This window comes from Misgurnus anguillicaudatus, chromosome 2, assembly GCF_027580225.2.
Source record: "Misgurnus anguillicaudatus chromosome 2, ASM2758022v2, whole genome shotgun sequence".
In the NCBI taxonomy this organism is placed as follows: domain Eukaryota; kingdom Metazoa; phylum Chordata; class Actinopteri; order Cypriniformes; family Cobitidae; genus Misgurnus; species Misgurnus anguillicaudatus.
This window is the reverse complement of record NC_073338.2, coordinates 46917730-46943448: the sequence shown is the minus strand read 5'-3', so window position 1 is coordinate 46943448 and position 25719 is coordinate 46917730. Positions and strand designations below refer to the sequence as shown.

Genomic DNA, 25719 nt, shown 5'->3' with positions numbered 1-25719 from the left:
TCAGAAATAAAAGTACAAAAGTTGTCACTGGAACAATATTTTAAAGAAAGTTCCTAATATGTATTACCATAGATATCTACCTATATCTATATATATTAGTATATATTAGTTAGATATATATTAGTTATATTTTTTGTCAGTACATTTGTTTTCCATCCCAGCTATCAGGAGTTGCTGACATGTGCTTTACACACCCATCTCAGAAATCAACATATAATGAAGACATTTACTTTCATACCTCCAGAACACTTTTTGTCATGTATCTTAATAAAACCACATCAAAACTTTTCATATATACATATATATATCCAGGTCATCTTTTCTCTTTTGTTAGAAGAATCATGCATGTTCAGCATAACTGGTTTATGTAAAATCAACTGACTTTGTCCTCTGAAACAGTAATCTAAGTTTGAACCACAAGATGGCACTATTTGGAGTTCGCTGGTTCTCTATCTGCTATATACAACAGTGTATTTAGTAAATAAAACTTTATGTTACTGATTCTTAAGATATAAGAGACAAAAACACATTTTAGGTATTCATTCATTAAAGCTGTATAATATATATTCATTAAATGTATTAAATATATATCATGAAAATACAACTACCGGTTTCGAAACAATTCTTTGTACTTTATGTAGGCTATAGTTTTTTCAACATTACAGAATAATAATACATTTGTCCAAACTATAGCATAACACAAATGTTACTGTGGGAATTATGTTGTGACTTAAAGAATCCAAAATAAATCAAAACTTGTCATTTTATCAAGAAGCTGGATGAATTTGGAAGAATATTAAAGAAGTTCACATTTAATCTGGACTCTTATTGGCTGCTGTTTCTTCAAAATTCAGTCAAAAGTCATCAATTTATGTATTTATTTATTTAAATTACATTTTTTTTGTTTTCTAATAACAGAAATGAATCTGTTTGGCACAGGTATATTTTTGTTTTTGAAATATACTGAAATGTTTAAGCATCTAATCAAACATATTTAGATCAAATGATTTTAAGATCATTGTTAACATTTCAGTCAAGTGTTTCTATACAAGTTTTTCCAAATGTTTAATTATGTGAATTTGGAGGCCAAGTGGCCAACAGAAATTCACCATTGTGTCCTTTGAACCACTCCTTGCTGATTCTGGCAGTGTGGCATGGCGCATTCTCCTCTTGGTAATGGCCATCACTGGCAGGGAACACAGTTGCCATGAATGGGTGCACTTAATCATCAACGGTTTTCAGATACCTAAAGCTGTCCGAGATGGTGCAGTTGTGATAATGGGTGTGATAACTGTCCCAAAAAAACATTGCCAGCCCGTATCTGCCCAACAGTTCATTCAGCTGCCATGTCCTCTGAGGGTAATTGCCGTATTCCTCCTTGGCCATCAATGTGATGCACCAGGAATCACAATGATCTTGGGCCCATTTCATGCATTATTGGCGTTGCCATCCAATTAGCATGGGGACCTGGCTGGTCACCACTGTTGTACAGTAGCTGCTGGTAATTTGTCACACTGTGGCCATGTGGTCGGGTCACTGTGAATAATGAGCGACAGTCTCTTCTACCCTCTGGCATCAATGAGCTTCAGACACACAGGTGGACGCTATCATTTTTGTTCCAAGACACAGTGGCAACACAATTTGTCATCTATCAAAATCCGATAAATGACAGCTTTATCCCTTCAGACACCAAAGACTGACAGAAACTAGTCATTGGGCGCTATATTCGCTGAATGCTGTTTTCATTAAAATCCTAACCCTAAACCCAACATCTCGCGAGATTTAGGCCGTAACTGTATCCCTTCTAGCCAAAAACAGAAGATTGGGTGTACGTCCAGCAGGTGGCGGCACGAGCTCTTTTGCGGTTGCACTCGCTTTCATGTTTCCGCTGCAGGAGAAGAAGACCGAAGACTGATCTCTGATCAGTGTTCAAGAAACCCTGCAAGAAAGTCAGGAGTCTCCCCGCGATCGCTGTGGCGGAGACGAGAGGTTGCCATCTGCGGCACGGAAGGGGAAGCGCTGCCGTGGGATCAGACTGTCCTGCTGCAGGATTGTCTTTCTGCAGACTGCCGTCCGTGAAAAGTATTGACATAAAGACACGGGCCGAGGTGTCGCGTGCAGGGAAGCGTCCTCCGAGCACTCGCTGTCGTCTCGTCCGCGCTCCCGCCAGAGAGTCGCCCGTGTCTCGCGCACGATGGGAAACGCCGCTACCGCCAAGAAAGGCAATGAGCTGGAGAGCGGTAAGCGATCATCAGTGTTAATAACATTTTATTGTTCAACTTTTAAACAAGATCACTTTCAGATTCATAGTGGCGGGTTAATATTTGTTGGACTTGTTAGCTAGGGATAATGTGAGTTTGGGTTAGTGAGTTTGGATAATGCAAACGTCTTTAATGCAAATGCGCTTTTAAAACACAACTGCACGGTAACGAGAGATGTTTATCTTATGTTAATCATAATAATCACGAGAGTTTTAGTATTTAAAACCCACTGCTGTAGTTGCTTGTCATCTGGAAACCCTTGAGTGAGTAAAACTAGCTTAACCAAAGGCCTAATGCAGTTAGTGGTATTTATGTTTAGTACACAAAAGTGATATTATTATATATACGAGTCGTTAAATTGCAGTAAATGGGCCGTGTAAAAACTGTTTGTATTTTGTGACCTCTGTTTATAGTATGCGATAAAGCCCAAAGGTTAGCGGCTAGTAAGCTATCTGCTAGGTGGGCCCGGACAGATGGTCGTGATGCTCAGCTTTTATCAGAAGAAACACTCAGACAAACAAGATCTCTTATCGTTCACACGTGTTTTTTTATTTTTAAGTTTAAATTGGTTAATCTGCCATGTAAACAGTATGCATTTTATGTGGTTAATTTAGTTGTGTTTTGCTGTAAAGCAGTGTTTGAAGGGTGTATAAAATGAGCATTAGTTGTCAGGTCAGGCCTGTTGACATCAGTAAACAACACGAAGCTACTTAAATTGGAAACGCTTGTGACTGGTTTGGTATTTTTTACATTAACGCGTTAAGAGCTTACTTAAAGGGGTCATGTTATGAGATTTTTTTAAAGATGTAACATAATTCTTTGGTGTCCCTAAAGTACGTATGCGAAGTTATAGCTCAAAATACCCCATATATAATTTATTATAGCATGTTAAAAATGCCACTTTGTAGGTGTGAACAAAAATGGGTGTGTCCTTTAAAATTCAAATGAGCTGATGAAACGCAAACACTGATCAATGATGGTGGTTTGTTGAAATTGAAACTCAATTGTGCTGTCAATTATTTGTTTTTATTTTCTTTCTTTGTGCACTAAAGGGCAGTGCCGTGGTTGGATAGTGCAGATTAAGGGGCGTTATTATTGTACTTGCGTCACAAAGCAGGCGAAATCTGAATGACTTCATTTTTTACATGCTTGCATAAAATGTTTTACCAAAAGTTACTGGGTTGATCTTTTTCACATTTTCTAGGTTGATAAAAGCACTGGGGACCCAGTTATATCACATAAACATGAAAAAAGTCAGATTTTCATGATATGACCCCTTTAAGTTCTTCCATACATTTAGGATAAAGCACTTCAGTGTGTTTCATGTCCCTTCATGGTTTGTACTCAAACGTGTATGAAATAATCAAAGCTTTCCGCTTCTTATTTTGTTTATAGAGATATTAATATTGATGACGGTAAATTTACGTGTCCAGCTACTAAGAGAGCTAAGTTGATGCCACCCAAAAGCAAATAATCTGCAGCTTTCTAAAAAACAAACAAACCAATTGGTAGTCCCAGTTTGACATGTTTTAAATGGAGAATTTATATTTACACAGCCTTTATCTTTTTAGATGTGTTCATAGAGACCAAAAGTGGCAAATCGTCATAATAAGATAGTCCAAACGACTTGCAAATTTGATAAAAATAAATTAGGTGTGCACCGATAAATGCCGGTATACACTAATAATATGTGGCCGGTAGCTCTTCTAAATCGCACAGCCGATATTATTCACAGCTATTTCATGTACTACGGCTTTTGATCAGTAAGTCCTTATCGATTTGAAATCACTGTTGTTTGAGTCGTTTATAAAATGTTTTTAAAAAAGCAACACTCGTCAGACATAATCATTATACATATTCTTTGAAAATACCTGAAAATGTTTGAAGAACAGCAATATAAATATATCCTTAAGCCATATCCTGGAGCTGCGTGTCATAGTGTGTATGGTTCTTTATCTGCAGCGCATATTGAGTTTATGCACGAGAGCGCCCTCTGGCTTTTGGATGTAGCGGCATTTCACCATAATTCTTTGAGAAGCATAGCAAGCATCATCGGCCGATATATCGGTGCACCCCATATAGTTATGTGTGTGGAAAGAACTTAAAATTTATACCATTATTAACTAAATAGTGTTCCCCTATTTAGTTTAAATTGACACCAAAACGTCATGGGTTCTCGCATGTGTAACATTCGTCATGGCACCAAATATCGAAATGCATTAATAGGAACATGTTTATCATTCAACGTAAGTAAACTAAAAAGTGGACTGTATGTGTGAGTTCATCATTTGTGCTCTTCATTGGGCTATGAGTGAATAATATCCACAATAATTAGCGAAAAATCAGAAAAAAACTGCATGTTATCATGAGTGAAATGGTTAGCTCCTGTCATATAAACATCTTACTGGGAGTCCTCACTCTGATTATTGGAAATATTTGGTGCATTTTTTGGTGTACATGTAAATGTAGTCTTTGACAATGATAATTTTTTTGTGAGGCAAGTGTAACAGAAATTATAATTTTTGGCCATTTTTTTTCAACACAAACATTTTGGTCTGTCCTGTGATAATTCATAACTGTGATAACTAATCTAACGTATTGTAGTATTGTAGGCTTTTGCTGTTGAATTGCTGCACTTTTTAAACCTTTTAAACAATTTTTTGTAAGTGCATGTGGGTCTTAATGGTATATGAATATGGTCAAGAAATTGATTCCCTTGCAAGACAACAGAGTTGAGTGATTTCTTTCCTCAGCACTACTCGCATATTGACATATGCGCTAACCTAGTCAACCTGTAATCTCAGTAGCACAAAGAGCTTTCTCAGGCTAGATACACACAGCATTGGTCATTGACGTGAACAGCTTGTCGTCAGACCTTCTTCAGAGGATAAGAGTCATTAGTAGATTTGAAAGGCTTGATGCAATCAACTGCAGGCATATTAGTTTGAGTACGACAAATATTTAACCTGCATGCACTGCTAAATGCGATAGATGTCCAAATGCATTGTGGACTGTGATGGGAATAATCTTCTTCAGGGGTACGTTTCACAAAAGCATTTCACCTTGTAATGCAATGCAAGTTGCTTTGTTGAGCGCTTTTTCCTCTGTTATCTCCTGTCAATCTTGCCGCTGTCTGTCTCTCACTCTTTCCCTTTGCTTGTGCTTAAATTTAGTAAAAAGGACACTCTGAAAATGTAACTTGTGCGATGGTGAGATAATTGGCAAAAGAATTAGGAAAATGAAAAATAAAAAAATTGTTCAGGTATTCGGTCTTCGGCTGAGTTTTTAATTTTATTTGGCTTCGGCCAAGAATTTTCCTTTGGTGCATCCTTAGTTTTTATTACCTTCACGTACAATTATTAATAATTATTAATATTTATTACCTTCACATCTGGTTCACACCAGATGCATTTGAGACGTCAAATTTGCGTCTACCAATCGTAGTGGGACGCTTGAACATTTTGAGTGTACTCACTGTATTCTCACGTGAAAGCCGCATGTAAAATTGTAGTTATGGAGACATTCACGCTGAAATTCACGTCGTGGGAGGGGCTTCTGCGACTCCACTCGCTTCCTGTAATCACATCACTACTAGAGCAAGCTCCTGATTAATTAACATGGCGAGTTTTTCGGCCAAAGTTCAAATTTTTCCAGCGGATGCGCGAATGAGGCGGAATCGCGTCTACCACGCCGCGCTTAACGCCTCATCCGCGTCACTAGACATTAAGAAATCATTTTCATTTCAAATACTTATATCACTGACAACAGTGGTCTGGCCAGGATATCTTCATTTAGAAAGTAGAGTTGCAGACCTCAACTGATGTTTATGTTGTCATGTTGTGTATTGGCCACCAGTTGTGTTATTGCAGTACCAGTTTTGGCCACAATCCTATGCCAATAGAGTAAACATAAAAAACAGGGTTTAGTTTTTATTAACAACACTGTTTCAGCCCAAATGTTTGATTGTGTGCTGCACATTTTACGAAAGGACTACTTTCTAAATACGGGGGAGTTACAAGGCTGGATGTACACAACGGATTCGTCTAAAAAGTGGAGCAATTCCAACTTTGCAACTACATTCTGGTTCTGCTGACTGACATCCTTTAAGTAGGCGATGTTTTCATATTTAATGAATTTCTTACTGGCGATTAAAACGCGAGTTTTGTGCAGCACAGAGCAGTGATTGTATCCTTACTTAACCAATCTGTTACGTTCTGCTCATATCCCATTGGTAAAGTTGATCGATCAGCTTAGCCATCTTTTCTGGGTCAGATTCAGGCTTGTATTGATAAGGTAGTAAATACGATAGTATCTATCAAAACATGGTTAGTAGCGTCACATTTCTGTTTACGTAATCAAGGTATTCGGCCAATCGCAACGCACTGGATAGCTGGCCAATCGGTTCACACCGCGCTTTCTCAGAACGATGAGTACAAAATGGTGGGCGGGACTTAGAGGTGCCACAAAAATGTATGGTATGTGGAAAATAATGCGTTCTTTGAACCATAAACCATGCAAACACATTATATTACACCAAATACACAAAGTAATTTGCTTTTTAGCCACAAAATATGAGCCCTTTAAGTATTTTATTATAAAAAAATACATCAACTTATATGTATAAGATCACCTGTGTACTGTCATTATTTGCATCTGCTTAAGTGTGCAAGCGTTAAATGCATGCCCATTACTAACACAATATTTGCTCAAGATGTGTGTTGCTTTCTGTGCAACCAAATTAAATATAAACCTGGCGCATTTTGAGCGTAACATTTCTGTAAGTTCACTGTGAAGTCAGAAGTCCTTTTTTAATAAGCATTTAAACTTGTAAGGAGTCATAGTATGCTTCACAACCATTCCAGACCTGCACATACTTGTGGAGCGAGAACATACCATAAAAGGATGAAGCAAAAGAAAGAATCCTCCCATAGACATCTGTTATAAAAAAATCTTCAAACCAGTCACAGCAACCGAAACTAGCTCTTAGAAATTAGAGGTGCTCGGATTAGGCTTTTTGGGGCCGATCACTATAAGCAGTATCGGACAGTAACGATCATAACATTTATTATATATATTTATTATATATGTAAGTTTGAAAACAAACTATTAGTAAATATTAAATTTTTAATAGTTTAAAAAAATAAAAGTATCATGATTTATTTATTGGTTTGCAACATGTGCAACATATTCCTCTCCCTCGCTTATAAAAAAACTACTTAAACCATAGCAGCCTATGCTTGGTTCTTGGGAACAGCTTAGAGATTAACAAACAAACCTTCTGTCACTTCTCTGTGCAGGACTAACAAACCAAACCCACTGCAAATTCACATCCTGGTTTGTCAAGAAATACAGCTGGCACCACAAAAAATATATATGCACAACAATTGCAAAATGCTATAAGGTCATATTAAATTATTAAAATGATTCAAAAAAATAAATAAATAAATTAATGTAATTTGAATGCATAAGTTTACAAATGATGAAGAAAGCAGCATCAGAAGTGTCTTTAAAATGAAGTGGCTGAGAGGAGCTTGTAAGATAAGCTTTCAGTACAGCATGATTGATTATAGCTCTTCAGATTGTGATCATATATCCTTTAAAACAGACAAAACAAGCTGCAAGGAGTATATGTATGCATGATTAAAAGGTATTCAAACTGGGAATAATATGAAAGCGATCAAAAAGAATGATCACTAAAACTGTCAATGACTTGAGTGCACGCATCTTACTTACATTGTAAATAAACTTTGTTGTTTATGATGAAAGTGTGAGTTCGCCCTTTTATCTAAACACCAGAGTGTTTAGCGGACTGGTTCGTATGTGTGTGTGGGGGGGGGTGCGTGCATGCGCATATTTGCACATGCACATTGATGCATACATAATGCATGCTCATGAAACAACAAGGGAGAAACTTTTTTGGGGTTATAATTTTTCCAGCCGCGCTGAAAACGCGTTCTAATGGTGTACTAGTAGTGCAGATTGATACTTTTTCTCAACTTTGAGTGACCAAGAGAGAACGTCTGTTTTTCAATCCGAAGGCTGCAGCCTCCGGAGGTTGCATATGCAGGTTGTATATTTCATCAAGTCTGGTTTATTATTTTCAGACATTTGCAAGTCATGAGCATATTAAAACAATGTATGATTAACAAAGAATAATAGTCAACTTTATTATTGTTAAAGCTCACGTACACACGCTGTTTCTGCATTTCTGATGTTAATCTGGAGTACCTATAATAGAGTAGTATTACATCCTTTATATCTCTGAAGAGTCTTTAGTTTAATCAGATTTATAAAAGAAAGATTAGCTTTACCGAATCTTTCCGATAACGTACGAAAAATGAAGAAGGAGGAGTTATACCGCGGGAGGAGCGAGTACGAGTCGTGCAACACTATACAACACTGTTTTAACTTATGATTCACTACATGTTCGTGTCATTTATATAATTTTCACGCGACTATTTCCAACATAAGACAGAAGTCTTACTTACCACGTGCAACTCGCCATGACCTGGTTGGGAAAATCCACTGCATCAAACACACACGCAAAACTCCGCTGTTACCCTGGATAATAAACTATATCCATTGTTTCCATAAGGCTGGATGTCTTCTCCTTACATCCAAAAACACACTTCTTCTTTCGTGCCATTGTTGACTTTTGAAATTAAACAAAGTTGAGTGGCGTGATAAGCTGTTAGCAAGCTCTAGCGTCTCCCGCTGATAGACGAGTGGGCGGGGTTTTCCGGGGGAAGTTTTCCGGGGGAAGCCCATATAAAGAAGTGATACGCATCGAAAACCCCTGAAACGTCAGTTAGAACCATAATTGAAAAAAATTTGCCGAAACTTTTTAATGAGTGGAAGTGCTACAATAAACACGCAGATATGCACCGATCCCCTGAGTGTAGCCACCGAAATGGCCAAGCACATACGCACAGTGGCTTAACATTTACTTCAAATGTCGCGTCTAAAACCACGAGGAAAATGTGACCGCACTGCTTTTCTCCTCTTCAAAGCGTGTGGTCACTTCAAAGCGTCTTTTGTTGCTAAGAAACCTAAGCATTGCTTTGCGCTGTGACGAGCACCCACCGGCGGAGAAAAGATTTGGCGCCTATGAACATTCACGTTTGTTAAAAAGTATATCTGATCCTCGATTACATTTTTATATTTCAAAATATATGTATGCATTATATATAAGACCTATATGCATCTCCCCCCCAATCTATAACCACTGCACCACCCCAGTGAATTTGTGCATTACCATTGCGGTGGTAAAAAACTGCCCTAGCCCTAGTTGTGTAGTGTTAATGACAACCATCACAGCCCTAACCCTTACTAGTAATAAAGCATAGGTATGCAGCGTTGCCAATAGTATGGGCAAAATACATTTGCACTGCTTTGATATTTTCACATCTGTAGGTGGCTTGATGTAAACACTGAACATTTTTGTGAACTGCTGGTTCTTGTTCCTATTGCATTCAGTTCAGTTTTTATTTGTCTATCCCTGTACTGTTGTATTTTAAGTTATAAAATTTTGTTTTGAAGTCCTGATATAATGTGTTTATTCAGACAGTATAAACAACAGTAATGACGTCAGCAGCACAATAAGAGATGAGTTGTTAATGTTGTGGGCCGGCAAGAGAGGGAGAAACTCTTTTCATTTATATTATTTATATTATGATAGATAGATAGATAGATAGATAGATAGATAGATAGATAGATAGATAGATAGATAGATAGATAGATAGATAGATAGATAGATAGATAGATAGATAGATAGATAGATAGATAGATAGATAGATAGATAGATAGATAGATAGATAGATAGATAGATAGATAGATAGATAGATAGATAGATAGATAGATAGATAGATAGATAGATAGATAGATAGATAGATAGATAGATAGATAGATAGATAGATAGATAGATAGATAGATAGATAGATAGATAGATAGATAGATAGATAGATAGATAGATAGATAGATAGATAGATAGATAGATAGATAGATAGATAGATAGATAGATAGATAGATAGATAGATAGATAGATAGATAGATAGATAGATAGATAGATAGATAGATAGATAGATAGATAGATAGATAGATAGATAGATAGATAGATAGATAGATAGATAGATAGATAGATAGATAGATAGATAGATAGATAGATAGATAGATAGATAGATAGATAGATAGATAGATAGATAGATAGATAGATAGATAGATAGATAGATAGATAGATAGATAGATAGATAGAGATATGGTGTATTTGGTTTCTTTTGGGTATGCACTAAACAGATTTCATGTTTCAAGTAACAAAACTTTCAATTTTTTCCAAAAATAATGTTTTTCTGCCGTCTGATCAAATCATTTTTTTCGTCTAAATTAACTTTTACAACTACATACAGCAACAATATCCTTCAAAGCATTAAGCACCTTTCTGTCAGCAGTCGCTTGTTGTCTATCTGCTCTGTCTTTGCTTTTTGTTCATTATTTTATTTTTTTAAATGTATTTTTATCATGTCTGATCCATGTCTTGCACAGCTTAACCGATGTGATGTTTGACAGAAAACTTTCTCTCTTCGTGTCTCTCTTTATCTCTATGTCTGTTTCTCCATCATCCCATCCATGTGGGTGAATGTTCCTGAAAATCCGTGGTGATCTATAGAGACTTTTGGTATGATCATAATTGCATTAGGAGACCGCGGTGACTGAAAACTTTTATGTAAATTAAACTCAGTAAATTCTTAATGACAATGGACCTTTTGCTCATTACGTTTCCGTCACCGCGGTCGACTGACGTCTGCCGTGTTGTTTTCATTTCACGTTAAATTGTCTTAGATTACACCTGTAATGTCACGCTCCTGTGTTTAATAACTACAGAAGCAGTGCATGCATCACCAAGAGCATCGTTTTACCTCTGCTGTATGTAAGATTGCCTGGTTTTGATGTGTAGGATATAGAAATAGCTAGAAAAATAAATGTACCCTCCCTTATTCAGTCTTATTTGTACTGTTGAGTTGATATGCAATGTGTTTCATGTCAGCTGGATAGCCATGCTATGATCCAGCAAAAAAAGAGGGTACATTTGTTTGATGGCACTCACATTTATTCATTACAAGACTTGACTGCAATTTTAGTGTCTCTGATTAATCAACAGTAGGTTTGCTTTTCTTTTTTTAATGCTTACAACCATTTTTTCTTTTGTTTTCATGTAGTGAAAGAGTTTCTAGCCAAAGCCAAAGAAGATTTCTTGAGGAAATGGGAATCTCCACCACAGGTGAGAGTATAACAGACTTTCCTTATCAATAATGTTTTGATGACACTCCTACATCTCTTTTGGTGTTAAATAATGTACTATTACCTCCAAGAAACACCTATAGGGCTCGTTATAGTTGTGCGTTGGTCCTACGGCGTACGTTATGCGTCGGTTTATATTTATACTTTTGCGTCTTCGTCGCAATCGACGTGCAAACACGCGCAGACCGCTGGTATGCAGTGTCCACGCGTGTAACCACAGTAGCAGCGCGACCGTCAAAGAAGCAGCCGCTTGGCAAGTTAACCCACAAACGAAGAAGAAACAGCAACTTGTTGTGTATGATTTGTGTAAGTAAATAAACATCGACTTTTATTGCAGTTTGAGTTTAATCACGCCTCAACTTGGCCCATCTTTGTTTTCACCATCGCAAATGGAAATACCTATGACACTGTTTTTTTTTTTACCGGATGGGAAGGGTTCTGGTGGACCAATCAAAGTGCTTGCAGTCCGCATAGAACTGACGCGCTGTTAAAATTTTTTCGAGGTGCACGTCAGGCTACGAATAACTAGGGCTGCACGATTCCAGGAAAAATGATGATCACGATTGTTTTGCTCAAACTTTTGATCACGATTAAAAATACGATCATTCTTTTAGTGAAGAACTTCTATTTACTTCAGTATTTTTATTACACTTTACAGCCATGTATATAATATTATATACATTTATATTCCTATATTATAAAATATTTTATTGTTTTGTAATATCCACAGCTCCAATTCTCTTAGATCTTTTTAAAACATTTAAAATAATTCCGCAAAATACGCATAAATTTTGCAAAAGAAATCCGCAGAAATAACAAAAATAACTCCTTACACAGATTCCTTACAGCTGTACGACTATTGCAGCAATTAAAGCAGTTCAGTTTTAACTGTCAAAATTATAAAATATCTTTTATTTATTTTAGAGCCTTTTTTGTTTGTTAAATTAAGGTTTTTGATAATGAACAAGCGGTTAGCGGCCGACAGCTAACGTCATGTTGACGACTTGTTTGATCAAATGAGCCTCTCAAATCAACAATTCACTTGCCTACAATAACGTCTATATAATATGTATATTTTTAGCATATAACAATGTTAGTTTAAATGTTTATTATCAGCACACTATTTTTAAAAAGCGGAGGGGGGCTGCTCTGTTGCTCGCAGTCGCGGCGGGGTGAAGAAAAATAATGAATCAAAACAAAACGAAATAAACATGAAACGAAATAAACATGCAGGTTGCTTACCTTACACATACGCTATGCATCAATTAAAATTCAAGGCTTTACACCGCATTTTTTACATGACTACCGAAAGAAGTCTTTTATAGATTATGCACAGTATTTAAGGTTTTTATTCAGTTCTCCATATTCCCCGATGCGCTGAAGGTCCTGCTGCTGGCGGAGACGCTAAACACTGTTGCAACAGGTACGTTGTAAATGTGCGTAGTGGACTCGTGCGATAGGTTAAACGTATTTCTTTTACAATTTATCAATGTCTCAACATTTCTTTTAATTAAATTATTATATATAAAGGTGGAGAAGCCTAAAAAATCCAGAGAACTGGCCGCATCAAATGTGATGTTAAAATTGGTCCGAAACCCGACCCAATGGGCGTAAAAAGGCTGAAATGCAGGGCTCTAATATATATTTATATCAAATTAGAATTAAACTAAAATAAAAACAAAACACTTTTGAATAAAAAAATGCCTATGATATGCCTTTTATGTGGCAATATTTTTTTTTTAAACCCCTTGCTGCTCACGGTGCTTATTGGACACATATCCTCGGCTAACTTACATGATACGTGATCCGTTATTGTTGTCTGTGTCGTGGATGGTCGGGGATTTGTGTCTTCAGCTTTTGAAACTCTTGATATTTCAGGTTTGGACGGAACAGGAGCACAGTTTGCACAAGACTCATGACTTGATCAACATCACTTTCCTCAAATCCGAAATATCAAAATGTAACCCTTATTTTCTGTTGTAATACTCCAGTCTCTTCGGCGTGGATAAACATAAATAAAACACGGGTTACACCGGTAATAATTCACGTTTCATGTTTATTCGGAAGCATCGGCAGAGAAGTATTAAATAGAAATAGGCTATATGCACAAGGCATATGAAAACATTTCTAAATAACTCTTAGTGTTTGAACATAAGTTCTTTTCCCTTTTTGTTTTTATAAATCATAAATCAAAATAATAAAATAAAATAATGATTTAACAAATTCAAGGTTACAAAAACAATGGAGTAGGCCTATATGACCCTTTTTGGGAATTAAACATACATATTTCTGCACTTTCTTCTTGTTGCTCTGCCATTATATTCGAATGACTGTAAATATCATGATGCTAACGTATTTCTACCTTAACACAGACTGCACTTGCAAAGAAACACTCCGTTTACTCTGACTCCGCCCATAACAAACACTTTGCTTGATTCTAGACCGTGTGTTTTGTGCTTGGTCTTTGCACATTAATCGCGACGATTGTCATTAATTAATCGTGGGGCACGCATATCGTTATCATGATAAAAATACGATTAATCGTGCAGCCCTACGAATAACCTACGGAGTAGAGCTTACTTGCGACTATAAATCGGGCTTAAGTGTTGGTGCTCCTAAGTATAAGTGGTAGGCTTGTTGCGATATTCGGTGTAGATTAGAAGCCACGCACTTGCTCGTTTTGTTATAATATACATGTACAATGTTTAATATAAGCAATAGATGAGATCATTCAAGCAGCGCTTTATGGAGGAAGAGCCGGTTGCTCCGCTTGGGACTGGCGGGCTCCGTCAGAAGTACCTGCGCACACTGGCTCAAGCACTTAATTAAACTACTGTTGCCCTCGCATTGCATGCGGATTCTTAAGCAGTTTAACGCAGCATACGCAAGCGCTGTATTTAAACAATTGCCTCTAAATAAAAAGTGAAAGTAAAATGTGCACGGCTTCATGCGCATTTATAAGCCCCTCTCACCCGGTGATACCGGGTTTGTCACACACTAATTAACCGGTGGGAAAATTCGGTCACTGCAACATCCCTAATAAGGGTTTTTTCTTGCTGTTAATGTTTAGATAATAATCTAACGTTTCCTTCGGTGAAAAATAATGCTTAGTTAGATGGATGTGATATTAGTAAACCTACCAACATCAGTAAGATGTTTGTAATGACTCATCGCAAGAGGAAAAACTACCTTTCAGTCGAATATCATCATATAATTGAAACTCCGTCATTTCGTTGAAATTTAGAGAATGACGCTAAAGCTTTGCGCAAGTCTTTAATGGAAACGCAGCTACTGTTTACTACATAAAATCATCCTGCTTAATGTAAATAACATTTTGTGAAAATATAACCTTGATATCTTCAATATTCACTTAGACCATGTCAACTATTCAAATAAATAACATGCTAATTCCGTATAACATTATAAAAGTCCTAGCAATAGCTGTAACATGAAAAACTGATACCGTCACACACCGGAGAGTAGGCAAATGTCCGTGTCAACTTGATTATTTACATTCACTGTGAAAATTCCTTGTTGCACTTAAATGTTTAAGTTTAAACCACTTGAATTAATAAGTATTTTCAACTTTTTTGACTAGTTTTTTAACATTTAAGGGGCAATTTCCCGTAAAGCTGCCTTAATTTAAAAACATCTTGACACATCTCAGCATATATTAGTGCCATTGTTTTGTCTCCAGATGCACACCAGTATTGTGTTTGTAAAAATTTACCTGATATAACTAAGGCCTAGTCCTGGATTAACCTGAACCCTCTCTGGGAAACTGCCCCTATGTCATTTAGCTGACGCTTTTTTCCAAAGTGACTTAAATGAGGTAAACATTAGAAGCAGTAAGAACAACACAAGAACAGCAGTACATAAGTGCACTAAAACGAGTCTCATCAAGCCTAACACACTATACATAGCTAAGGTTTTTTTTTTTTAGAAATCTATAGAAGTTGCTATAAATCATGAAAATAAAGTTGTAATAACTTGTTGATACGATGAGTTTGTATTTACTTAATACCACTACAGAAATGTTATAATTTTACAGTTTATTAAACGGATTCTCCTGGCCTTTAATTTCCGATTGGATAAGACCACGTTCTTAGTCGTTGTATTATGACAATATGGCAATGCCTTGCATTGTAATTTGAATTGCATTTCCTAAGTTGATGCTAGCGAAGTTGTTTATAAGTTTGCCTTATCTTGCAGAGCACAACTGGCTTAGATGACTTTGACAGACTGAAGACACTAGGCACAGGATCCTTCGGCAGAGTCATGTTGGTAAAACACAAGGCTGCAGATCAGTTCTATGCTATGAAAATTCTGGACAAACAAAAGGTGGGTTTAGTAGCAAGCCATAGGTTACCGCTCGTTAATGTAGACTTATTACATGGCATTCTAAAATGCTTGATTCTGATTGGCCAGTCGCAAGGTTCCAAGGTATGTTATTCTGAGATAAGAACCGCCTAAAGCTAATAACACACAGTAACCCGGATGCTGCAAATCATTTGGACGGGGACAGTTAGGGCTGCACAATTAATCGAAAAACTAATCGGGATTAGAAGAAGAAGTTGTTTTATTTATATAGTGCCTTTCCATGGCTCAAGGCCGCTTCACATAGTATTATACAGTACATTAACACCTCCACCTATACAATACAACACATAAGACCATATTCATAAGGGATTACAATTACAGATGAAACAATTGTATAATCGGCAAAAGTCTCAATTACGTAGTAATTATGTTCTGGCACCAAATATATTGGTTAAATCAGAGATTTTTAAAATTGATGAGTTGACGTTTCCTTTAGCCATTTGTTTTGGATAACAACATAACTTACATAATTGGGTCAGTGACAAAACCGGTTTGGCAAGATGAAAATGGAAAAATCTTAAAAAAAAAAACTTTTTAAAAGCATGCATCAGGTTTATTTCAATGCACAAAGTGTATTTATGTTAATTTGATGCAATAAAAAATTACATTTGCAACATTTTTATCTAGGTTAAGTAGGGCTGGGTAAAAATATCGATTCATCAATGCATTGCAATTATTTGTTTCTCAATTCAATATCGATTCATCAAATCCTATGAATCGATTCAGCTCCTAGGCCAGTGGTGGCGCTGTGGGCAACACTCTAGTGAGAGCGTTGAGCGTTGTACAAGACTCGCTTTATCAAAACAGAAAGATCAAAGATGGCAAACAGCAGCACTTCTTTCAAGCCTGCGCCATCAACGTGATCAAACATTAGTAATACTATACACATTATTTAAAAATATACTCAGGCACTTAATTGCTTGTGTATTTTCTTTCTTATTGAATTGATATCGAAGCAAGTAAATCAATACCGAATTGAATCGAACCGAATTGAATCGAAGCCTCAAGAATCGAATCGAATTGCGAAATTCCTAACAATACCCAGCCCTAAAGTTAAGACTGAATGGACCTGAAAATGTGAAATGGTGTAACTGCTAATTGCGCCAAAGAATGAGAAATATTAAATATTTTATCCACCTTGATGGCATGTAAGCGTAATCATAAAAAAAATATTTTTTTTAAATGTAAATTTGAATGCGGTTTTGTAATATTTGTCGTAATCATAATTATTATATATATATTATAAATAATAATAATAATAATAATAATTATTATTATTATTATTATTATTATTATTATTATTATTATTATTATTAATAAATATTATTATATTATGATTACGACAAATATTACAAAACCGCATTCAAATTTACATGTGTATATATATTTAAAAGCATGCATCAGGTTTATTTCAATGCACAAAATATATATATCCATATTAGTATTTCTAAATGTAAATTTTAATGCGTTTTTGTAATATTTGAAGATTTTGGTTCCAAAATGCGATAAACAGCATTTTTTTTTAAAAATGAGTTACTGCCAAAATCTGTATTATATCAGGTCAATAGTTAAATCTTAATTTTACGCAAAATCCAATATCCGCCGTGATATTCTGTCATCTTTTCTCCCTTTTTTCCCAAAATGCGACAAACGCCACTCCTCCTTTTTTACAGAACGCAATAAATCCATTCCTGATATTACAGCCCACCAGTCACGCAATGTAAACAAACAATGGCGGCGCACTGAGTATTATTTTACTCAAAGTCAACGAAAATCGTGCGGGACCAAAACATTTTACAGCTGATCGCTGTGAAAAATGCTAAGCAACGACGTCAAGTATAACCGCAGCAATGTGTTTTTAATATAACAAAGTAAGTGTTTTGATTAATGCCATTAATGTTTATTTTTTAATCATTGTATACCACTAGTCAACTACATAAATATAAAATGGTAAAGATGAATGCACATTTATACATTGATTTAATAGATTTATAGCATTTTGAAATAAAAAACTGTCATGGATTTATTGCATTTTGTGGAAAAAATAATTCGTTTTTATAATAAATCTTTGAAAATCAAGTTATGGATTTGAATTTTTTATGTTTTTATAACCTAAAGATGCTATGTGAAAGTTTGTAACAGAAAATAGTGGTTTTCATCTTGTCACTTTCTTGGTATAGAAAACACGTTTTTACCGAAATTTGTCAAAATTAATTTATCACGTTTTGGAACCAAACTCTTCATTTGTCCTGACATATGCTGAAAACACCTGTTTTCTAAATAATCTTTGGCAAGTGAAAACCAGAAATTTTAAACTTGGTCCTAAAAAAAAAGAGAATGTATGCAAGAAATCTGCAAATTTATTCTGAAATTTTAACCCTTTTACATTTAATTGAACCATACGGACACAAAATAATTAACGTCACGTCATTGACCCAATATTTTTTTATTGACATTATATTATTTCGTTTTGAATGTTTAGAAATTACCATGCAGTTGCTTCACAGAAAGTTATAAAACCTTAAAAACACAAATTTTAAATGTACCAATCGTCAATAATAATCACAATTTTAATATCAAGGTGACTGATCGACACTTTTTTGTCATAATCGTGCATCCTGGGGTACTGTTTAACATTTATATTTAACAATTAAATATAAAAATGTCTTTTAATAACATGACATTATATTTACAAATAAAATTATCTTAAATGTCTTTATGTCTTATCTTAAAACCGAACATAAACAGGTTTTCCTCACTGAAGGTCTAAAATATTTCAAATCAAACATTCATTTAATGTTTCTTACCTTACTAATTAGGTAAATAGCCATGTAATAAGCGGGATCATGTACAGACAGCCAGTTGGTATCGCGAAATAAGCCACTTCAGTATAATACAAAGGGCTTATTTCTGTGATAACAACATTAATTTGTGTCTCGGGCATTAACACAACCAAAAGTTTCCTTAACAGTTTTGTCTTATTTTCAAATTTTAGGTGGTAAAGTTGAAACAAGTGGAGCACACATTAAATGAAAAGAGAATATTGCAAGCAGTGTCCTTTCCGTTCCTCGTCAGATTGGAATATGCTTTTAAGGTAACCTGAAAACCCTCATGATCTCCTTTTATTAGCATTTTGTATTAATGGACTAATGCTGTATATATCTGCTAGGCCAACAATTGTATGTATTTTTATGTGTCAGCCTTTTGTCAAAGACAAATCTCCATAGAAACAAATAAATTCATCTTGAATACGCAGATATGTAGTTCTTTTTAAATTTTTTGTGGTAAACAGTTAGGAAATAGGTACTTTTAATTAGTCTACCTTTACTGACTTTCAGGCCAATATCACTTTTATGTGAATAGTAGTGGACCAGAAGGAAATGCATTATTTTGGTAGAACACAGACTTTTTGAGAAATGTAAACTTTCTAAATAACTTTGTTACATAAGCAACAGCATGGCAAACATCTGTTTCAACTAATAAAATGCAACTAGTCATATAATCGGGCAACGATTAGAAAAGCAAAAATGTAAAAACACTTGCAATACCTTCTGAGCTGGATCACTACTTCATGTCCATGCAAAGTATATCTGCTTCAGCCTCTGAAAATCAGTGCTTTCTGTCTCGCTTTGTTCAAAGGATAGTTAACCGAAAAATGAAATTTTTTGCCTCATATTGTTATAAACCTGTATACATTTCTTTGTTCTGCTGCACTAAGAGGAAGATATTTGTAAAACAGAAGCACCATTGACTTGGTAGGAAAAAATAAGTCAATGGTGCTTCTGTTTCCTGCTTAAAAACATTTCTCTTCTTTTGTGTTCAGCAGAACAAAGAAATTAATACAGGTTTGTAACAACACTTTTTGGGTGAACTATCGCTTAAATTCTGCCCTTTCCCCTATAGGACAATTCTAATTTGTATATGGTGATGGAGTATGTACCAGGAGGGGAGATGTTCTCACATCTTAGACGAATTGGAAGGTTCAGGTAAATATGAAAACATTCATCTGTTGTCAGAGTCAAGCATAATGCAAAACTGCTACATAGGATCGTATATATAATTGATGATGACTTAAGTGCCTGTAGTGAAGCTATAACGTAAAAGTTAAGTTATTCAGTTTAGTTTGTAGTACTATACTGTATGCTGTCACTATATCGTTATGATATGTGGCTTATTATTATTATTTATTTATTTATTTTATTTATTTATTTTTGTTCTGGTTTACTAAACTCTTGTGTTGAAGTTTTCGATGTAATTTCTCTGACCCACAGTGAACCACATGCACGGTTTTATGCAGCTCAGATCGTCCTGACCTTTGAGTACCTCCACTCGCTAGACCTCATTTACAGAGACCTGAAACCTGAGAATCTGCTCATTGATCAGCATGGCTACATACAGGTAACTAGCGGGAAAAGCAGTGTCAAGTGAGAACATCCTGAAACGGATAAAACACTTAAAGGGATAGTTCAGCCAAAAATGAAGATTAACCCATGATTTGCTCACCCTCAAGCCATCCGAGATGCATTTGATTATCTTCTTTCAGACAAACGCAATCCAAGTTGTATTAAAAAAACATCCTGGCTGCTCCGACCTTTACAATGGTAGTAAATGGTGCTTCTGATTTGAAGTCCATCCTTTAGAAGAAGTAAACCACACTGTGGGTTAATAAAGGCCTTCTGAGGGCAGTCAATGCAATTTTGTAAGAAAAATATCAATATTTAAAACTTTACATACTAAAATAACTAGCCTCCGGAGCCAAGTGGATTACTTCTGTGAATGATGGATGAGTTTTTGGGATTCAAATCAGAAGCACCATTTACTACCATTATAAAGCTTGGAATAGGCAGGGCATTTTTTTAATAGAACTTAAATTGTGTTTGTCGGGAAAAAAAGAATCATATTAGGGGTGTCCTCGACTAAGGATTTACACATTAGAATCAGAATTGTCGAATCTTTCTATAGTCGACAGATAGTCAAATCATCTATGTGTGTGTGCATGGGTTGGGAGGGGGCCATGCATTTATATAATTTTTTTACATTTGTTTAATCATTCCTCATAACATTTTAAAGCCACGATCTACAGAACATCACACAAAGATATATATATATATAAAAAAAATGTGATCCAGCCTTGGAAACATTGGCTACAATTCAGTGTTATCTTTTTGAAATTGTACTTCCTGGTCAGAATGTCTTTTTTTTGGGTCTGTGTGATTCTGTCACTGCCAATTTAGCCTAAAAGTGTTAACAGCTAACAGCTTGGTTACCAGTTATTAAATGAACCACAGATTCAGGTATAAATATCCACACGAGCATGTTTGTAATTTGCAATCAACACAAAAATTTGCAAACATAAAATTTAACAGATAAATGTATGCTTTCCATCATCGCATGCGCTCTTACATGTGTCTGGCAACCTGAGAGAGATGAAGAATAAACCACCATCTCCAATATTTTGAATTAAGACTGTGATACCAGCTTCAGCCACTAGAGGTCAATGTTACATACAGCTTCTTTAAGAAAAATCTTTTGCCTCAACATTTGCTTTTTCCCCTCTGACAGGTAACAGACTTTGGGTTTGCAAAGAGAGTAAAAGGCAGAACCTGGACATTATGTGGAACTCCAGAATATCTGGCACCAGAAATCATCCTCAGCAAGGTCACAACCATTGACTTGACTTCTGTTCAAATGTCATTTATAAAAAAATCGAGATCCAAATCCAATTTTCTGTTTTAATTCAGGGATACAACAAGGCCGTGGATTGGTGGGCCCTCGGTGTCCTCATATATGAAATGGCAGCTGGATATCCTCCGTTTTTTGCAGACCAACCCATTCAGATCTACGAGAAAATTGTGTCTGGAAAGGTGCGAGCGAGTTTCCACTATTATCCACTAGGTGGTGATCTTCCCCAACTTATAAAACACTGAAGCATACACTGATACAAAAACTACGGAAGCCGATAGAGGTCATCCATATTTTCATTTTTGCTTGCTTGTTTTCTCATGATCACGACTTAATTTTCTCATGATCTCGAGATAACAAAAGCTGTTTTCACGTTATCCTGACATGGTAATTCAAATGTCATAATGTAATTTCCTGTCCATTTATATTTAGTTTATTTTGAAATTGACTGCTGATGCATATGAGGTCTTCGCCGTTACCACATGTGTAGCTAATTGCTGATAGACTTAAAGGTGCAGTGTGTAATTTTTAGAAGGATCTTTTGACAGAAATGCAAAATAATATACAAAACTAAATTATCAGGGTGTATAAAGACCTTTCATAATGAACCGTTACGTGTTTGTTGCCTTAAAATGAGATGTTTTTATCTAAACACACTGAGGTCCCCTTACATGGAAGCCGCCATTTTGTGCAGCCATGTTTCTACAGAAGCCCTTAACGGACAAACTTTTTTACTAAGTGGTCTCCAACAATGGCATGTTTGTCCGGTTGCGGCTACCGTAGTTTCTCTGTGTTTCAAAAGCAAGAGATGAGCAGTGGACTGAGCCATTGGTTGCAATTCGCAACCTCACCACTAGATGCTGCTAAAATTTACACACTGCACCATTAATAAATAAACAAAAGTTGGATGTTTGACGTTTGTGAATTTAGGGACAATCTCTTAAGTAATAATGGACACGTTTCTATCTTCATTAGTATTGTTAGTTGGGTTTTTTAAGTCATTCCATTTAAATGCTGTTTAAAGTAGAAATGTATATATTATGGAGTAGCTTGAAACACAGTCCCTAAATTCACTATCAGATTGTCAATTATGGACAAATCTATTTCAGCTTCAGCAAATCCCTGATGCAAGTAAAATCTCATTTGTTCATCCATGCTAATTTAACAAAATCTGCTTTTGCTATCTACAGTACAACAAAACAACACGTTCTATTGAGTACATGTAAGCTTTAATCACATTACAAGAAAACAACTTTTCTTATCTCCAGATTACGAGAAATTAATTCGTGAAGCAAGCAAACTCTCTTGGCTTCTGTAAAAAACAGTAAAAACTCTGTGAATGTTTTGTTTTTTGTCTGAAGGGTCAAAAAAGGGTATCTGAAGGGTAAAAAAAATGAAGGGTCTGTTTTTTCATTTGATATATTGTATGTTTATATATTTATAGAAAAAAAATGTTTGCGCTGGCAACTTTTTTTTTTTAACGCTGGCAGGGAAAGAGTTAAACACTTAAGGGGGTCGCACACCGGACATGCAGTGCCACTCTAAAAAAATCAAACACATTGTTTTCTATGAGTATACACACACCGGTGCCGACAGGTGGCGCCTGTCCGTGGAGCCACTCCGCGGCGCCCAGCTACGACTCAGGAAGTTGCTCAAATCCCGGTCGTGCCACTCACATAGTTTAACATTAAATAACATCATATTTGTCCCAAATCATTAATGATTAAAGGAACAGTATGTAGGATTGTGGCCAAAAGTGGCATTGCAATCACAAAACTTGTGGCTAAACCTGGTACTGCAATTACACAACTGGTGGTCAATACACAAAATGACAACATAAACATCAGTTGAGGGCTGCAACTCCACTTTTTAAATGACAATATCCTGGCCAGACCACTTTTGTGAGTGATATAAGTATTTGAAATGAAAATGATTATGTCCAGTGACATATAAGAGCCATTTTATGATTAATTGATATAAATTTCTTGCATACTGTTCCTTTAACCTTGGCTGCTAACGTATATTTTGCATTTTGAAGATGCTATCTGAATAAGCTCACGCTATTTAATGTGTACATCTGGTGTACGATACCTCCAAGTTGTCCTAGACGCGGTGCTGCGTGTACGGTGTGTGACCCCCTTTAGGATATTCATGTGTGTGTGTTCAAATGAATCAGTCAAGATGTTGATTTAATGTCTTTCAGGTACGATTCCCCTCACACTTTAGCTCTGATCTGAAAGATCTGCTGAGGAATCTGCTCCAGGTGGACCTGACCAAGCGCTACGGGAACCTCAGGAATGGCGTCAATGATATCAAAAGCCACAAATGGTTCGCCACAACAGATTGGATAGCAATCTATGAGAGAAAGGTACAGCGCTGATGTCTGTAGTTACAGAGTTGATCAGTTTGAGCCCATTCTGAGTTTCATTATTATCTCCTGTCACCCACCAGGTGGAGGCGCCATTCATACCAAAGTGCCGAGGCCCTGGGGACACAAGCAACTTTGACGACTATGAAGAGGAAGATATTCGCGTGTCTGTTACAGAAAAATGTGCAAAAGAATTTTCAGAGTTTTAGTTTTTCAGAGTTATGGACACGGCAGAGCTAAACATATGCATATATACGTATATTTATTTATCTATATATGTATATGTGTGTGCGTGTGTATCACACAACACATCAAATATAAGGGTATCTTTGCACTCTAAAGACATGGGATGAGCAAAGAGCACATTACCCTTCAAAGTTCTTGTGTACTTCCTTCATTCCATTTGACTTTAGAGATCACCAAGGGTTCTCATCATCCACTATGACGACATCTAACACTCATACACTGGCACATCACTTTAATTCACACTCTTTATTTTTTAAAGTATGTATTCCCCCTTTTCAATTTTTTTACATTCAAAATATGGACTTTACAAAAGCCAAATTATCACTGTTACATCAAAACACAGTATAACTGCAGCTCATTGTTTCTTGGTAGCATCACACCAGTGTTGCAATTTAAAGGGAAGGTGTTGCCTTGTAGCCATCTGCATTTTCGTGTGTTGTGCGCGTTCGTTTCAGTCGTTTTTATTTTCTTTTTTACCTCAGACCAAACACTGACAACGTTTTCAGGCCGCTTTTGGGTTTTTGCTAGTATTCGTTACTTGTACATATCCGTTTGGTTTTTAAATTTCATTTCAACCATCCCGTGTGTTGAAAGCATGACCAAAAACCATCATGTTGTGGATGGCATAGGAAGAGGAGGTCTTTGCCTTAGGAAACACAATATTAAAGAGCCCACAGAATGTTACAAGTGTGTTATAGTCATCTTTATATGATAATGTTACGGTAAAGGTCCAGCCTCATGCATATACTGACAAATGCTCATGTTATCAATACGAATATCTGTTGTTTTACCACTTTTTATTCATTATGCACACAGTTTTGTTGGAAAAAATGGTTTGGCTTACTGTCAGAACTTTCTAACAATGCTGTTTATTGTTATCCGATGTTTAAATCAAGGCAAACAATGAGTACATTTGGTCAGAATTGCTGTTGGATGAATGATCGCAGTGAGGCACTTATCAGTACCGTATTTTCATTCACTTTTTGGTAACCATTTTTCGTCAATGTTGAAGCTGTTTTGCAAAGTTCACACTTAAATGAAAATTGTAAAACTGCCAAAACTCTTTAATTTTTTTCTTTTCCATCGTTGCTGTTTTGAATTTGTTGTTATTATGGATAATGTTTGCAAAGTTTGAATTTTGAGGTACATTCACACCGACATATACTAAGAAACCGAGTATGTTAAAATGAGACAAAAACAGAGTTTAATAAGCCTCTGTTTCTTTGTATCACATATAATCCAGTTATTGTTCAGCTCATTAAGGCGTATATGCATTATTTCTTATAAATGTTTTTATTTATACACATAGTAGAGAGATGCTAATAAATTTTATTTTTAAAATTTGTAGCTCATTTGAATTTTTCATTTGCATTTCTGATACACGTGACCTGTATCGGGTGCAGGGTTCCCACCGGTCCTTGAAAGTTTGTGAATCTGGGGGGAAAATTCTGGGAAGTTTTTGAAAATATACATACATAGATACAGGTC

At 35.9% G+C, this 25719-nt stretch overlaps 1 protein-coding gene across 1 annotated transcript; it reads left to right on the top strand.

The window, feature by feature from the left end:
- The first annotated feature begins 1886 nt into the window (after nucleotides 1-1886).
- On the top strand, nucleotides 1887-25572 carry LOC129443122 (cAMP-dependent protein kinase catalytic subunit beta). Its single transcript, XM_073856863.1, has 10 exons — nucleotides 1887-2240; nucleotides 11474-11535; nucleotides 15768-15896; nucleotides 18931-19029; nucleotides 19839-19921; nucleotides 20207-20333; nucleotides 21498-21593; nucleotides 21677-21799; nucleotides 23821-23985; nucleotides 24069-25572. Exons 1-10 carry the CDS (start codon nucleotides 2195-2197, stop codon nucleotides 24192-24194), a joined length of 1056 nt encoding a protein of 351 aa, XP_073712964.1. The 5' UTR covers nucleotides 1887-2194; the 3' UTR covers nucleotides 24195-25572.
- Nucleotides 25573-25719: the final 147 nt, after the last annotated feature.